At 57.2% G+C, this 17,363-nt stretch overlaps 1 protein-coding gene across 1 annotated transcript in view; it reads left to right on the top strand.

The window, feature by feature from the left end:
• The window catches only part of CFAP46 (cilia and flagella associated protein 46), a gene marked incomplete at both ends in the record, with an annotated part of 88,954 nt that extends 72,827 nt beyond the window's left edge, over positions 1-16,127 (top strand). Inside the window, 15 exons of the mRNA XM_079699827.1 lie at positions 1,410-1,507; positions 1,996-2,072; positions 2,234-2,364; positions 2,658-2,782; positions 3,584-3,663; positions 4,638-4,799; positions 11,311-11,381; positions 11,483-11,543; positions 11,614-11,649; positions 12,139-12,241; positions 12,784-12,896; positions 14,209-14,290; positions 14,930-15,066; positions 15,166-15,246; positions 16,003-16,127. Of these exons, the coding sequence (XP_079555953.1) occupies positions 1,410-1,507; positions 1,996-2,072; positions 2,234-2,364; positions 2,658-2,782; positions 3,584-3,663; positions 4,638-4,799; positions 11,311-11,381; positions 11,483-11,543; positions 11,614-11,649; positions 12,139-12,241; positions 12,784-12,896; positions 14,209-14,290; positions 14,930-15,066; positions 15,166-15,246; positions 16,003-16,127 (1,482 nt within the window). The remainder of the gene's footprint in view (positions 1-1,409; positions 1,508-1,995; positions 2,073-2,233; positions 2,365-2,657; positions 2,783-3,583; positions 3,664-4,637; positions 4,800-11,310; positions 11,382-11,482; positions 11,544-11,613; positions 11,650-12,138; positions 12,242-12,783; positions 12,897-14,208; positions 14,291-14,929; positions 15,067-15,165; positions 15,247-16,002) is intronic.
• Positions 16,128-17,363: the final 1,236 nt, after the last annotated feature.

Raw genomic sequence — 17,363 nt, 5'->3', positions numbered from 1 at the left:
ACACTTAGGGCAGAAGAGCGGATGGTGCAGCCCTGCACGGAGGGCAGCTCTGCCTGCGAAGGTAACACAGCAGAGCTTTCAGCAGCTTTAAGGGGACCTCTGCATGCCTTCGGAGTAGGGAAGACTTACCACGCAGGAGACAGAGGTGCCAACCATCAAAGGGGGAGTGATCAGTTGTACTGCACTGACAGTGAGAACTTGTGCTCATCGAAACCATAGCCCAGAAGTCAAAAGGCAAAGCCCCAGAGGAGATACACGCGAGGGGCCAGGGGCTGTTGTCCTGTGTGTAGACAGGAGGTGTCCCCTCTCGGCCGGAGAAAGACTGTCCCACAGAAAACAATCACAAGACTGGAATTTCACAAAAGATACCCAAGTGGCCAGTAAACTTTTTAAATGACGTGCAAGTTCACTGGTCATCAGGAAGATGGAAAAATTAAACCCCCATTCAGGTACTGCTAGACATCCACCAGAAGGGCTGAAAGGCAACAGGCGCAAAGCCCCAAGGGCGGGCGAGGAGGCGGGGCCCTGGCGGGGGTGGAAGCGACGTCCCCCAGCAACTCCCCTGCGGCCAGTGGTCCCCAAAGAACAGACGTCACAGCAGCATTTGCGGCCCCAAAAGGGAGCCCACCCAGGTGCCCAGTGGCCACAGAAGGGATGAGAAGTGGTGCCCTCACCGATGGGGCACTCTGCAGGCAGCAAAGGGCAGCAGGGTCAGCCGCCACGTGCGCCAGCCCGGAGGGGCCCCGGGCCTCACACAGCGGACCGCCCGAGCTGCGGAAGCCTGCCGGCTCCTCCCCTGGAGCGAGGCCGTGGCCCCTGTGAGCAGCCCACAGCCTCCCGAGCGCGTTCCCACGGCTTCCCTGTGTCTGCTCGCCGCCGGGGCAAGCGTCCCAGAACCGCACCGCCGTGGGCTTGAGTGCGGACGCTGGTCGGCTTTGGCAAAGCTGAAGCTCATTTCATCCGAAAGTGGGGAATGGGCTTCTGAGCAACCGTTCCTCTTTGGGGAGGCGGCCCGCGGGGTGCTGTGTGGCCCGCGCTGCGGACCCCTCCCCGCAGAGAAGGGGGACCCGGGTCAGGGCAGGCTGAACCGCCGGCCACCCCCGCCCCCCGCGGCCTGCGGGCCGGGAAGCGCGGGTCCTGCGCGTGCCCTGCCCGTGTCTGCGCGGGGGGCGCCGGGACCGCGGGGAGGGGAGAGGGCGGCAGCTATGCTGCAGGACGTGCCGGGGCTTCTCCGTGCGCCTTTGGGCTCGGTGCCTTTGCCGGGGTGCGGCGGCGGGTCTGGCTCTGGCGGTACCAGCGGAGCCAGTGTCCAGGGCAGCGGTGAAGTCCGCGTGCGTCTGCTGCCTCCTTGTGGCGGCGCCCGGCCCCGCAGCCGCCGCCCGGCGCTGACTCCTGACTGCCGCCCGCAGGCTTGGCAGAATCTCTGGGTCACCGAACAGCACTTTAACTTCTTGAGTGAAATCCCTCCCACTTTTCGGATCCTCTTTCTGCACCACTCACGGGACAGGTGAGGCCTTCTCGCTCCTGTTCTCGGGCTTGCTACCCAGGCTTCTGCCCGCTAAGGACCCTGTGGACACAGCGTGGGGGCTGCGAAGCCGAGGGACAGACAGGCCGGCGGGGGCTGCCCGCTGAGGGGGGCGGGGGGGGGGGCGACCGTCCCTCTGCCACGATGGCCAGGCTGGTCCGTAGGACCCGGGGAGGGGAGAGGGCACGGTGCCACCTCCCGCCAGCACGTGGCCCTGGTCTGAAGTTCACTGCTCGAGTGGCGCAGAACCCACTGGTCTGGGGAGAAGCTGGTGTCCCAGCCTCTGGCAGCACGGCACACAGACCCCCCCAGGGGCCTGTTTTAACCCTGTGTCTGACTTGGCTGGGGCACCGCAGGGAGGAGGCTCCTGTTCCCAGCAGTGTGGGTATGTGGCACAGAGTCGGCCTCGTCGGGGCTCCTCTGGAACCCCCGGAGCTGGGCTTTGACCCCACCCTACGTCCTGCCAACAGGACCCATCTGTACGGCGCTGCCTACGAGAAACCCAAGTGCATCCCTGCAGCCAAAGGCAAAGTGCTCCAGGTCGGAGGTGAGTCCTGCCAGAGCACCACCCTCGGGGTGCGTGCAGGGGTGCGCCCACCGGGCACCAGGGCCGAGCGTGCGCATGCGTTCCCACCCGCGGTCCCCTCAGCCCTGGGGGGCGTTCTGCGAAGCCGCGTGTGGGGACAGCGGCAGCGTCTGTCCCTGCAGGCTCCTGCAAGGTGGCTCGGGTGGCCGTGAGCCCGGCCGCCTTCTCCTCCCTGTTGGCCAGTGCCCAGCAGTCCCGGGAGCACGTCCAGGCCGAGGCGCACAGTGAGGACACGGCCCTGAGCCCAGGCTTGGTGAGGCCCCGAGCCCGGTGCCAGGGCTGCTCCCACCCCGCAGGGCAGGGTGGGGAGGCCTGGGCGAGGACCACCCCCGGGTGCTGCTGGACCCCGGGTCAGGCTCCCCGACCAGGCACGGGGCCAATCCTTGGGCCGAGTCTGTTGCAGACGCCTCCATGATGCTGGCAGAGGAGTCGGGGTGGGGGGCGCCCTGGCTGCTGAGCTGGGCCTGTCCTGGGGGGTCGCCTGCAGGGTCTCGCCCCTCTTCCCCTTTGACACCTCTGACTGTGGCTGTCTTTTGGGTTGAGAAGGAGTCAGAAGGCGTGCCCCTGAGCAGGGAAGAACACTCTCTGCAGAGGCTCGCGGAGGTCGTGAAGCCCATGGAGGAGTATCTGAGGCCGCTGTTCCCGCTGCTCAGCTGCCCCCCGGAAGCCAGGTACCCATCGAGGGCTGATTCCTGAGGAGCTCAGGGACTGAGGGCGTGGAGAGTGGGCGCCGTCTGGATTGCCCGAGCCCTCGGGGTGCAGGGTCGTGTTGTCTCTCTGTCCCCACAGGTGTGCACAGGTACGGGGAGCCAGGGGCATTGTGACACCCAGGGCTGGGGTGGGCAGGCTGGGGGGCGCGGCCTGCAAGCACTCCCTGAGTCCCAGGGCCAGCTGAGCGACTGGCTGTGGGCGTATGAAAGTCAGAGCTGTTTCCTTTGTGGAAACTCGCACCTCTGAGGCCACAGCGCCATGGGCTTAGTGGGCCTCTCTCTGTGCTGGATCAGACCATTCGATTAAATGGGAGACGTGCACAGGCTCTTTGAGAAGAGAAGCCCGGGCTCTGCCCGCCTGCCATCGGGAGGAAGTCTGGCCCTGCTTGAAACCTTTCCTGGGGGCGTCCCCGCCGTGCAGGCCCCTGCCGCCCTCTGAGCCGCTGGCCTGGGTGTGAGAGGGAGGGGAGAGCCCGGCGAAGTGCCTGGCCCCTCGGGCCTGCGTTTGGTGGGAGAGAAGGTAGAAGGCTCGGGCACGTGACCTTCCCTGATTGGCCAGCAGGTCAGAGCATCCTGAATCCTGTGTGTTCACGTCCTGCGTGTTGTCCCTGCCCCCATCTCAGGAGACCAGTCCCCAACAGCGGGCCGGAGAGTCTTGTGGCCCTCACTGCTCTTGTGGGAACAGCCTGAGGAGATGCTGTCCCTGTTCTCAGTGATTTTCATGGAGTTTTTAAAACCTGAATCTCTGCCTTTGCCTTTCAGAGCACCAATTCCCACAGTTGTTTCAGATCTGGGAAAATACAAGGGCAAAGACAAGGAGAGGAAAGTGTCCCCGCCACAGGGTGAGTGGGGCCCCAGGTCCGCGTCTGTGGGATGGAGGCCGGCAGAGCTGCGCTCTCTGTGGCTGCAGCGGGGCCAGCAGGGGCAGCCTTCCCGGAAGGTTCGCACCACCCCGCCGCTGCCCATGCGACCGCAGATGCCCCTGCCCTGCCAGATGCCCGGGCAAAAACCACGGTGACGTCGCCGTCACCCTCCTGAGCACGTCAGATGGCAGGAGGGCAGATGGGCTTCCCGGGTCAGCAGTCTGCTGATTTCCTACGTGGGAGATGAAATGCTCTTGTTTTGCTCCCCGCCACCCGCCCCGTGGCTGAGTCACCCCAGTGCCCGAGGTCTCAGCGCCGCGCTGAGTGTATGCAGCTGTCAGGATCCCAGTGACCACTTGTGTGACCTGAGCTTCTGCCCTAAAAGCTCCCAGATGGAAACCTGCTGGATTTTAAGTAACTTGACTTGACTTTGCAAACACATCAATTCCACTGACATGTCTGGTGGCCTCAGCCTTTGCACCGGTTTCCCGACGGCTGGAGAAGCCATGGTGTCGAGGGAGCACCACCCCCTTCCTCTAACGGAGCTGTCCCCAGAGGCCGTGGCCCCTGTCCGGACAGTCCTTGGGGAGGGGGGTTAGTGCAGATGTTCGTCCCTTGAAGGGGCTCCCTGCTGAGGAGGAGCTGTGGCTCCAGCACCTGCTTCCGGAGTGGCCGCGGAGCCTGGGCGGCCCTCAGAACCACAGAGGACCCGACGTCCCCATGGCCTGGGCTCTGTCCGGGTCCTGGCTGTGACCCGGCCCACCATCAAAACCAGCATGTACCCCCAAGATGGCACTGGCATGTCTGCGAGCTGTGCCCAGTTCAGACTCCTTTCCGCATCTGCCGCCGGGCGGGGGCTGCACAGCAGCCAGATGGCCTCAGTGGTGAAGGGCAGAGCTTGGCACTCCGGTGTCTGCCGCTGCCTTGGTAGCCGCTGGCGTTCCCGCCCACAGTGCAGCCCGAGGTCGCAGACAACATCATCCTGATCGCTGACAGGCCCCTTCTGGAGCTGCCATTAGAAGGTCTCTCTGTGTTCAATGAAGGGATGATCTCCTCCGTGTCACGAGAGTTTTCTCTCCAGGTGCTGTGGAACCGCCTGCAGAGAAAGGAGACAGGTAAGAGCTACACTGATAGTTGACCTTAAAATGCAAATATTTAAGTGACTTTCACAATAAGAGAATGTAACTCTTGTCAAAAAATAGTTATCAGATGTTGCCATACTTTTCGAGGCCCTGGTTCATTCAGAGAACACCTACTATGTGCCGGTGCTCTGTTAGGTGCCAGACGTTCCCTGAACAGGAAATTTAACTTTGTTCTTGGCCTCACATACTTCTGTTTCAAAGGAGGGGACTGGTGGTAACCAACCAACTACACAGTTAACCATCAATCAGATGGTGAGAGACAATGAGGGTGAGGACAAGGGGGACCTGGCTTGGCCTGGGGGTGGCTGGGGACTCAGGCATGATCATGTTCTGTGACATGGATGTGCCTGGGGTGTGAAAATTCTCCAGGATGTACACTGGTGCTGTGTACAGTTTTCTGCATGTATGTTGCACTACGATAAATATCAAATTACATTAAAAGTAGATAGATTGGACTTTTGTTTTCACCCAAGATGAGATGACAGGGACCAAATTTGCCCTTCCAGCTGGAACAACAAAAACTCAGACAAAGATACATGAAACAGGGACTTCCTTGGCGGTCTAATGGTTAAGGCTTCACCTTCCAATGCAGGGAGTACGGGTTTGATCCCTGGTCAGGGAGCTAATATTGAATTGTAACAAATTCAATAAAGACTTTAAAAATGGTCCACATCAAAAAAATAAATAAATAATTTGAAAAATATATGAAACAGCGGTTTCCAGATATTGGAGAACAGGCAGTGGGGGACAGCAATCCCCAAGAGAGAGAAATAAGCAGGTGAGCCCCAGCTTTCTGTCTGGAGAGAGTCTACAGGCTGTAGCACATGGTGAGTGGCGGGGGGGGGACCAGGCAGAGCCTGGCGGCCTCCCTGAGGTGAGGAGATGAGGGACTGGGGGCCCAAGGCGGTCCTGGGAGGAGAGACCTGCAGAGAGTCCCCCTCGGTCTTCTGCTGAGAGCCGGTCAGTGCAGGTGTGTGTGGAGACTACAGCCAGAATGGAACATCTTATCACTCACAGGTATCAGGTATAGGACCAGAGGGCATTGCCTGTCTGCACTAGGGAGACTGGCTTTAGTCCCACCTACAGAACTTAAAAATAGGCCTCAAGGGATCAAACTATTTCCAGGTAACTTAACTGCATCTCAAAATAAAGCTCAAGATGTATAGAGTTTTTTTTAAAAATCCAGGACCCAACAAGGAAAAATTCAAAATGTCTGACGTTCAGTCAAAAATCACCTGGCATGCAAAGACCCATGGTTAAGAGAAAAGCCAATCAAAAGCAGACCCAGAGGTGACACAGGTGATAGTTCCTGTACCTATAATCCACGTGTTCCAGGAGGTGGTAAGCAAAGACACGGAAGATGTAAAACGGACCAGAACTGAACTTCTGCTGAGGAGGGACATGCCCTGGGCAGCATGAATGCAACTCGACATGACAGGAGAAGAAACTAGTGAGCTTGAAGAAGTAACAGCAGGAAAAAACTGAAAAAAAAGACAAAAACAACAAAAACACAGAGCACCAGTGAGCTGCTGGGCAAAGTGAAGCGGCCGAACCTGCCTGTAACTGGAGTCTTTGCAGGGGGAACATTTGAGTTACTAATGGCCAATTGTTCCCAATTTTGATGAAAACGGTAATCCTTCAGACCCAAGAAGTTCAATGAATCCCAAACAAGAACTAAAACCATACCAGGGACCATTGTAGTCAGGGTGATTAAAACCAGTGTCAGAGTATTTTACAAGCAGCCAAAGAAAAAGGACACATTATGTATCCAGAAACAAATACAAGAGAGTTAGCATGCTTCTCGGCTGACACAATGCAAGCAGTGAAGAACGTCTTTAAATTATTAAAGAAAATATCTATCAATGCAGATATTTTTGAAAATAACTCTCAAAAACAATGGTGAAATACTTTTTCAGAAATAGGTGAGCTGAAAGAATTCTTCCCCAGCAGGCCTGCTTACCCCACAAGCAATGCTGCAGAGTGTTCTCCAGGAAGGAAAGAAAAGGATGGGAACCTGCAGCTGCACAAAGAAATAAACACCAGAAACTGGAATTAGGTGGGTCAATATTTAAAGCTTTTTTCTTAATTTAAAATCTCTTTAAAAGATTTTGACAGGGGCTTCCCTGGTGGCACAGTGGCTGAGAGTCTGCCTGCCGATCAGGGGACACGGGTTCGAGCCCTGGTCTGGGAGGATCCCACATGCCGCAGAGCAGCTGGGCCCGTGAGCCACAACGACTGAGTCTGTGCGTCTGGAGCCTGTGCTCCGCAACGAGAGGCCACGACAGTGAGAGGCCCGCGCACCGCGATGAAGAGTGGCCCCCGCTCGCTGCAACTGGAGAAAGCCCTCGCACAGAAACGAAGACCCAACACAGCCAAAAATAAATAAATAAATTTTTAAAAAAAAGGGGGCTTCCCTGGTGGCACAGTGGTTGAGAGTCCACCTGCCAATACAGGGGACACGGGTTCGTGCCCCGGTCCAGGAAGATCCCACATGCCACGGAGCGGCTGGGCCCGTGAGCCATGGCCGCTGAGCCTGTGCGTCCGGAGCCTGTGCTCCGCAACGGGAGAGGCCGCAACAGTGAGAGGCCCGCGTACCGCAAAAAAAAAAATAAATAAATAAAAGATTTTGACAGCTTGGAGTGAAAAATAATAGCAACGTGTCGTGGGGTTCTACAGTGTTATATAAACGTAACTTGTGGGGCAGCAAAGGCTGGTGGGGGGTGGAGAATGGAGGCTCGGGGTACTGGACCAGCACAGCCACTGAAAACAGAAACAGAGGTACAGCTAGTACACAATGAGGAAGTCGAAACGGAATCATAAAAAAAAATACGATTAATCAGAAAAAGGCAGGAAAAAGAAGGGACGTGGAACAAAGAACAGACAGGACAAATAGAAAACAAGCAGCAAGGTGGTGTGTTTCCACCGAACCACGTCAGTAATCACAGTCTCCGTACAAGGTCAAAACACCCCAGTTGAAAGGTAAAGATCACCTTTGGGGGTGGAAACGCAAGGTCCAAAACATGCTTCTTTAAGGAAGTCAGCTTAAATAAAAGGACGCTAACGGGCCAGATATAAAGGATGGGAGAGAGAACAGGCCTTGCGCCCCCAAGAGGCCACGGTGCTGGGCTCACCAGGAGCTGCCGGCGGGGCCTCGGGCTCAGGCCCCACCCATCTGCCCCCTCTGCTGCTGGGCAGCCCAGCCCCTTCCACATTTTATGGGCCATTTGATGTCCTCACTTGTGAAAATCTGTTCTAGTCTTTGGCCAGTTTTTCTCTTGGGTTATCTGGCTTTTGTTCTTTAGGTTTGTATAAATTTTCTGATCATTTCATGAACTACAGATCTCCTCCCAGTCTGCAGCTGGTCTTTTCACCCCTTTACGTGGTACCTCTTGGTGAACAAAATATTTGAACATAGTCCAATGTACCCATCTTCTCTTAATAGCTGGTGCTTTTGGGGTCTTTTTAAAAAGAATATTTTCTTACCTGAAGATCATGAAGATATTCTATGATGTCTTCTAAATATGTCTCTCTTTTTTTGTCCTTCATGTCTTTACGTACCTTTCATCCAAAATCGGTTTTGTGCACAGTGCAAGATAAGGGGCAGGTCTCTATTTCCCACGAGCCCCCTGCTGTGCGCGCCCCATTTACTGAAAGGGCCTTCCTGTCCCCACCGCTCTGCGCTGCCAGCGTGGTCTGGAAGAGCAGACCACCGCCTGGTGGGGTTAGCAGAATAGCGGCCCCAAAGGCGCCCAAGCCCTGACCCTAGGCCCAAGAGGAGGTGCCCTGATGTGACAAAAGGGCCTTTGCAGATGTGATTCAGTGAAGGGTCCCGAGATGGGGAGACTGTCCTGATTGTCTGGGTGGCCCAGTGTCATCGCCAGGGTCCTGAAAAGAGGGAGGCAGGAGGGTGCGGAGGTAGCGGAAGGAGCTCGTGGTGCCTCTGGAGGCTGGAAAAGGCAAGGGAGCCGATTCTCCTCTGGAGCCTCCCAAAGGAAACAGCCTCGCTCACACCTGGATTTTAATCCAGTGGGACCCCTTTCGACTCCTGCCTCCAGAACTGTAAGGTAATAAATTGGTGTTGTTTTAAGCCCCAACATTTGTGGTAATTTGTTACAGCAGCAACTAGACCCTAATACAAACTCCCACCCTAAAGTAACAAAAATACTGCATAAATGTGAGTGAAGTCTTTTCAATGCATTACGGAGTGGGGATAAAAAGGAGGATTCTGCAGGTCCCAGAGTGAAGTGTTCTCAGAGCCTTGAACCCTTCAGGCTGGAGGAATGAATGCCCTTCGAGTGTTAAATATTCACGGCAAACCTTTAAGGATAATCATGAAAGAGCATAACTGGTGTATAAATTCCAAACCAGTAAAGAGGGAAAATGAATAAGAAAAACAAGTGAACCAACCCCTCAGTTGGGTTACAAAGAGCCAGTGATGGAGACGCACACACGGAGCAGGGAGGAAGGAGAACCCACAGGCAAGGTGCTGTGGCCCATCCATTAGATCAGGAACCGAACAAGTGAGTGCACCACACCTGCCCACTAAAGACACAGTAAACAAGAGCATGTCAGTAGGATGCTGGCCACGTGAGACTCCTGAACAGAAAGGAGGCACAAAAGCCAGAAAGCAAAAGAATGGAAAGAGAGGTGCCACGCGGGCGAGCCACCAAAAGGGCCTCCATCTCACCGTCCACCGGAGCCGACTTTACAGCCATGGGCATCAGTAGGGCAGGGTCATCACACAGTGATAACGGTGAAGTTTGTCAGGAGGATCAAAGAGCCTCAAATATGGAAGCAGCAAGTAACAAGCACTTGGGGCGAGGCTGGTGGGCACGCCCCCGCGATGGGAGGTTCCAGCACTTCTCCACGACTGAAAGCTCAGACAAGCAGATAGAGCACAAACAGAGAGAACTGGGGCAACGGGCTTAACAGACTTGGCTTAATGGACACACGGGCCCTGTGTCTAAAAATTAGAGACTCACGTTCTTTTCAGGTACACGTGAAACAATCACAGAAACTGGCTGAGGCCACGGGTGATTAGGTTAGAAACCAATTCCCAAAAGACGGATTTTTTAAATTCCCGTACATTTGGAAATTTTAAAACACTGACTTCTAAAAACTCATGGGACTCAGAAGAAGCGATCATAGAAATGTCAAAGACTGGCTGGATGTTACTACAGCAGAATCTAGAAGGATCCTTTAGCTTTAAATGCTTAACGGATCATGAACAGACCCCAACAAAATAGGAAGCAAAGACAAAAATTAGTTATTTGGGAAAAAATAACCTCATAAAATAGACACATTTGGGTGAGAATGATCCAGAAAAAAATAGACAAGGCACAAATAATATGAGAAATAAAAGAGACACCAACTCTAAAGAGCATCAGAGATTTAAGAGGATAAGAGAATGTTACAAACAACTTTCTGACAATATATTCAAAAATTTAAGCGAAGTGGACAAAGTCCTAGGAAACTTGGAGACTCAAGAAGGAAAGAAAACCCAACGGCCTCATAGCGAAGAAAGGAAGGTCAATAGATTTACATTTCCCCGCAAAAAATATCGGTTTTACCATCTTTCTGTTGAATTCTACCAAAATTTCAAGAAACCGTTCATGTCAGTCTATACACGTCTCCCCAAGTAGAAGGAAAAAAAGACATCCTTCTGCTGGCCAGTCCGGACCCTGACACCCAAACTACTCAAGAGTAGCAAAGAAAGAAAGAAACGTGTGACATTTCATCACCCAGTTTGACCTTAAAAACTTACAGATATCACAGAGGAACAGATTAAAGGGAAAATGAACTTATAAGCATCCAAGATGATGCAGGAAGAAAAGCATTTGATAAAATGCATGCATCCATAATAGAAATTCTTAGCACACCAGGAGTTCTCCTCATCCTGGTGGAGAAAGCCATCCAAATCTAGGGCAAGCTGCTTCCCAGTGGTGCCCCCGTAAAGCTGGGAGATGGCAGAGAGGCCCACATCAGCACTTACATCTCCGAGGAGGCCGGACGGGAATGAAGGAAACTGGCATTATTTTCGGTTACCTTCACCAGCACGGGAGTGCAGCGGGGGCAGGGTGTAAGTCCTCCTGCAAGAAGGAGAGGGGCCAGCAGGGCCCAGCCCTCTGCGACTGGGCCAGCTCAGCAGGGGCACCGGTAGGTGCCCAGCGTGGTGTGTGATTGGGCAGCCGCATGGGCCCGGGAACCTCTGGCAGCCGTTCCGTTCTTGAGGTCTCCTGGCCCGGGCCTTTCCCAACCCTGCGAGCCTCTACCTTTGAGAGATTACTGCCATTTCAACTTTACAAAAATGAAAATCAACTGTTCACACCACTTCTTGTTTTTTTCATTGAGGTGAGATTCACGTAATATAAAATTAACCATTTTCAAGTGAACAATTCAGCGGCATTTAATGCATTCGAACGTCGTGTACCACGGCCTCTGTCCAGTTCCAGGCCGTCACCACTTCTCGTTATTGTCTCAGCAGAAGGGAACGTGAAAAAGGAGAGCAGAGGTAAAGATCGCAGACAGAGAAGCACAGCAAAGAAGGGAGCAAAGGTAGGTGGTCGAGGCCCCGCTGAGGCGGAGAGCCGGAGGGGGCCCGCGGTCCGGCCCTGCCCCCGGGACGCATCCCCAAGGACCCCTGCCTGTCTTTGCAGGGTATCGTGTCCCGGATCATCCCCCCGCACTGCATCGCGGTCGACGCGGACAACTTCAGGTGTATCCTTTGCTGCTGCTTCTGCCCCAGACAGCGAGCGTGTGGTCCTGTTTCTCCTTAACCAAGGCCCAGTCGTTGTGGACCCCTACGAGGAGGCCCGAGGCCCAGGTGAGCCCTCCCGCCCACGCACAAGCCATACACCGCCCACAGCACTCGGAGCATCGTGGACCGGGTGCCTCGGCCTCTGCTGCCACCCGGCCCTCCGTCACCTCCTGCTACACTGACGGTGGGCGGGAGGGGGACACTGGTGTGCTCCGAGACCCCGCCCTCACTGTCTGCAGCCAGTCAGGGCGACAGCTTTGTGACATGGACCCGAGGCGGCACCGGTGCCCCGCTCCGGGCCTGCGGGTGTGGCTGAGGGCTGCCTCTGCGGCTTCGGGACGGGTTCCTCAGCTCCTCTTTTGCTGAACTGGTGTTTTCATCTCTCCACAAAGGAGGGAAGGAGCGCTAAGATTTCCACTCCCCCGGGGCCCCCGTCTGTGAGGGCCCAAAGCCCAGGCCTCCCTGCCACGCCAAGGGCCACCAAGGGCACAGGGACCACCCGTGCCCACACAAGCAGTGCTCCTAAGTTTTGTCACCATCCGATTCTGGCTGCAGAAATGCTGACTCCTGTCTCCGTGACCCGGGAAATTTTGGAAAGATTCCGAGACACGTTCACTGCGAGATGGGCGGGGCATCTGGGGAAGAAGCAGTTTCCCAGGTTGGCATCTGGGTTCCCAGAACGCCGTCCTGCGGTGGCTGCGGTGCACCAGCCCGAGGGGCGCTCGGCATGCGGCCCCTTCCCCCCGCCCCGTCCCGCCGAGGCTCCCTCCTGCCCTGACCCCCACTTCTGTCCTGTCACACCCTTCCTTCTGGTGCACGGAGGCGCCTAGATCCCCAGATCCTGGATGCGGACCTGGGCCCCCGCGGTGTGTGCACCCCAGCACAAGGGCCGGCCCTTCCGTCGCGGGTGTGCGGGCCCAACCTCCAGGCGGGGCCTCGCGGAGGGGGCGGGGCGCGATGGAGGGGAGGGGCTTTGTCGGGGCGGGGCCCAGGAGGGGCGGGGCCATCTGGGGCTGGGACCTGGGCTCCTTGGCCGGGTGGAAGACCCTCTGCGGCTTTTCAGAGTCCGCCCTGTGGGGAGGGTGTGGAGCGGAAGCGGGGACAGTCTGCTCAGAATCGCGTCCTTAGCCCGCGGCTCCAGCAGACGCGGGGCTGTCCCCGCCGTCTCCCCACCCCGGGTCTCTCTCCTTCCCTTGGCAGCCAGGCCGAGTGGGAGCAGCTCCTGGGCAGATGCGGAGGCTTTTTCTTCTACGGGATGGAGAGCTTCCTGTCCCACATATTGGTAGAAAGGTTGGCCGCCATGAACTTGGAAGGTGAGACCGCCCCCCCCAAAAGCCCGCCTCTCCGCCAGACCCGCGGCAGAAGTCGAATCCGCACGGGGACAGGGCAGGGCGCCCCTGTGTCTTATCAGGTGTCTCCCCTGTCCTCTGATGGAGGGCTGGTGGGGCGCTTTAGGAAGGCACAGCAGGGCCTGGGGTGGGGGGCCGGTGTGGACTGAGGGCCCCTCCTGCCCTCAGTCCCCCTCCTCCATTTCTCTGAGAGGCCTGGCCAGGGTCAGGCGTTGGAGGGGTCACCCCTCTAGGGCTGGGCCTGCAGAGTGCAGGAAGGCTGGGCGGGTGTTTCTGGAAAGTGCTGGTCACATCCCCTTCCCACCAGTTCTTCTACTTGAGATGCAGGCACTCTGGCCCCATTTTCCCTCCCACTGTCCACTGGCCCCTGCGTCACCCAGCCCCCCCCCCCAGGGTGCCCGTGAGTGTCGTCTGGCCTGCCCTCAGGTGACCTTCTCCTGAGGGGATTGCTGGGTAGCTGGTCACTGTGCACGGTTGAGCGGGGGCCTTTTCAGGGACCCCTCAGAGAAGCCCCTACCCTTGGGCTGTGTGGCACAGGTGGACACTGTCCGTGGTCGGAATACCTGAACCCAGCCCGTCACCCCATCTCCTGCCCAGGCCCTGCCGATATGGGTGGGGTCCGCACGTTCTTACCCCAGGAGAAGGTAGAAACAGGCTTCTCTGAAACTTGAATTCCAGACCTTCTCAGACGAGCGGTGAGGGACACTGAAGAAATCATAGGCTCCCAGGCGCCTGTAGGGGTGACAGCATCGCTGGGTGCCCCCGCCGTTCCCAGCCAAGCCTGTCCTCACACAGCTGGAGGCTCTGCCCCCCTCTGGGGACGGCCCCTGACGCTTGGCCTCTGCATCTGTGGGGCTTTCCGCACACCCACATCCAAGAGCTGCATTTTGGACACTGACCCCGTTTCAGTGGGCACACGGGGCCAGGGCCACCGACGCCCAGCCCCTGGCAAGCCGGAGTGCCTCACGGGTGGCCTCTGGGAGCCAAGACCCCTCTGCGAGGCAGGGAGAGCTGTGGCAGGCCCCGGGGTGGGCTTCCCTCCCTCGCCCGGCCCAGTCACCCAAGGAGGGCGTGAAGGGGGTGGGTCGGCCGAGGCAGATGACGGCCCGCTTGCCCGTGCAGCCCACGCGACCCAGGAAGGGGACGAGAGGAGTCGGAGCCTCGGTCAGGTCGGGCCGAGTTCCCACTACCCTCCGCGCCCTGGGCGACACCCCTGCCTGCACGGCGCCCTCACCCTGGGTGCCGCGCCTCTGAGCCACCCCTCCTGTGACCACAGAGTGCCAGATGGTGGTCCTGCTGGACCTGGCGCGGTCCTACGAGAGCATGCAGCGCCGCGTGGAGTCCTCGGAGAACAAGAGGTGCCCGGGGTCCCCTGCGCTCGGGCTCAAGCCTGCAGCCTGGCCACCGGCAGCTGACGAGGAACCTGGGGGGGCGCGTATGAGCCACGGCTGTCCGCCTGGGGCATTGTCCTTGCACCCCCTGGGCAGCTGGGATGCCGTGATCCGGCCCCCAGACCCTGCCTGGCAAAGTCCTGGGGTTGGGGGATGGACAGTGCCAGCACAGACCACAGGCCTGGCTGGAACTTCAGGCAGCTGGGCTTGGGCCAGGAAACAGACGGCTGGCAACCGGGAGGACACCTTGGCTCCAGGGCTCCCCGCGTCGCCTGTCACACACACCCCAGGGCCTCTGTGGGCTGCAGGCAGGCAGAGCAGAGGCCCACCCTCCGGCGGGGGTTCCCCTCCTGGCTCCACACCCCATGGCTGGGAGCGTCCAGAGGGATTTGGCAGGACTCTGAAATGACTTTTCTTGTTAAATGGCATTTAATTGTGTGGGGGGCGGGGGCGGGGGCGGGGGAGGAATTCTTGGTTCTTTCGAGAACCCTAGGAGCTGTCAGTCCAAATACACGGCCCAACACTTGGTGCTCTTCGGGCTGTGGGTGGAGGCGGGCTCGGACCGGGCCCTTTGGTGCCGGCCCACAGGAGCTCGGTCCCCCACAGTGCACCCCAACTGTCCTTGGAGGGGCCCATCGAGACGGCCGTCCTCCTGAGCCTGGTGGGGGTCGGGAGCATCGTGGCGAACCAGTGGCCGACGGTCCTGCGGGACAACGCGATGCGGGCCAGCATCCTGTGGGAAAGTGAGTCGTGCCGGCAGCCGGCCCGTCCTGCAGCCCCGCGGGGCTCCCGGAAGCCTGTGGGGTGTTAACGGCCCCTCTGAAGGGGTGTTTCTTCTCTAGATCTGTTGACAGCTGGCAAGCCGATCGGGAGAACGACCCGCCTCCTTCAGAAGAGGGGAACCGGTGAAACTGTCAACCACGGTAACTAGGAACGGCCCTGCCTCCTTGTCCATCCCTCAGGCTACAGGGTCAGGGGCCCCCACTTCTCCCATTTCTGCACAGCCTCCGAGGGTCAGCCTGCGCTGACAAAGACCTTCAGCCTCCTACAGACCGCTGCCTACAGTGAGATCTGGCATCGAATGTCTTTACGGAAACACACATGGGTCATTGGAACATCTTCATCTTCAGAACAGCTCGAGTCCCACAAACTCCAAAAGCCCTGATGTGTTCTCTGGGAGGCGGGGAGCCCACCCACTCCTTCAAGGCAAATGGAACCCTGAAGTCCACATGTAGCAGCCGCCTTACACATGGATTCTGGTGTAAAAACCTTAAATGCAGTGCGAGGTAGTCTAAGCTTTAGCAATACGTTGATGGGAGAATCTACCGTAACTAAGGTTTATTCCAGGGTGATTTAAATGATGAAATCTTCAAATATACAAGGCGAAGGGGGCTTCAAATTCAAAGCTCACATGGTCCACGGTGCCCGGGAGGCAGTTGCCAAACAATAAACGCTTGTGGAGCGGGTGGGCGAGGGCTGTGGCTGCTGCCTCCGCGCCTGGCGTCCCCGTCCGGAGGGACGAGTGGCGGCGTCCCCGTCCGGGCTGCGACCAGAGGCGGAGCCGGCAGCACCCTCATCTCTGCTGTGCTCCCCGCACGCGCCGCGAGCCTTGGTTGGGCCCCAGGCATCCTGTCCCCGTGAGCCCCGTGTTTCACAAGCCCCGTCTGCTCTCCCCACAGATGAGGCCCTGCAGACCTGGGAGGACAGGCTGGTGCTCTTCCGGCCACAGCCACAGGGCTCGGAGCGGCTCCCCGTCACCCTCAACCTGGTCCTCTACGGGCTGCCGCACCAGGCCATCGTGTGATGGGGCCGCGCCTCCCCACAGCCCGTCCCCACCATCCGCAGTGCCCCTCCCACACACAGACACACAGAGACAGACCCACAGAACACACACACACACACACACACACGAATTCCTGTTGAAGTGGTGGAAACAGAACCGGGTCCACAGCCCGGATTGCAGCACCAAACTGGGCTCCTGGTTTGCCACTATCTGGGGCAACCCCCTGGGGGAGTGTGTGTTGTGTAGGATGCACTTCGCTGCCTTCTGCAACTTCCTGTGAATCCATAATTAATTCACCATAAACATTTTTCTAAAAGCTCATCTTTGATTAGATTGAGAGGTGCTGATTCCCCTCTTTTGTGTTTGATTTTTTTCCTTTTTTCAGATATATACACATACTTGTTCCAGTTTTTTTTTTTTAAAGCACTAACTAATGACGAGGGAATAAATTCAAATCAAGCAGCGTTGGAAATATGAGCTTTCTTCTAGAAAGATGTTGGCACCCACCCAAACAACAAGAATAAAAGCTTCTGGAAATATTTCATCTGTGCAGCATCACATTTTTTACCTGATGCTGCATCTGCTCCTGTGAGAAATGTTCAACAGTGACTGCCGTTCCGCGTATCAAAGCCTCTACAGTAACTTTCTGAATTATGTCCCAGCAACATAACAAATCACAGTATCAATTAGCTCCTATAACAGAAGTGGCATTCTGTAATATATTCAAGCATGACAGAACTGCGTAGGTGAAATTTATGTAACCCTAAAAACTATAAGGAGAAGAAAGATCACTTGGAATTTATTGGTAATAATAGCAGACAGAATGTAATTTGAATGGTGGACAGCCCTTCAGCCCTTTGAGAAAGGATGACCAGATCTACAAGTTCTAAACGTTCCAGAAAGGACGCAGGTGGATGATGGGGAGCCCTGGCACGGGGCACGGGGGGCCGGGGGCCCCAGGAGACCCCGGGAGACCCCGCCACTGCCCTCACCCAGCCTCTGACTTCCCCAGACTCCGGATGGGCTCCACGCCCTTGAGCTGGTCGCCCAGGAGCCCCACCCCCTCCCCCGGAAAGTGCAGCACCCAGGGCGGGCCGGATGGGGAGGAGAGGGGCCCAGCGTCGTCCTCGCAGCCACTCTGCCTGCGTCCAGGCCCCCCCAGGTCCCGGGCGGCAGTGTCGGTCCCTCACCCACGGCAGCCGGCGAATCGGACCAGTCGGTTCCTGCTCGTCAGTCACCTGCTTAAAAGTTCAGTTT

This window comes from Hyperoodon ampullatus (genome assembly GCF_949752795.1).
Source record: "Hyperoodon ampullatus genome assembly, chromosome: 1".
In the NCBI taxonomy this organism is placed as follows: domain Eukaryota; kingdom Metazoa; phylum Chordata; class Mammalia; order Artiodactyla; family Ziphiidae; genus Hyperoodon; species Hyperoodon ampullatus.
This window is presented reverse-complemented; position numbering and strand designations above follow the sequence as displayed.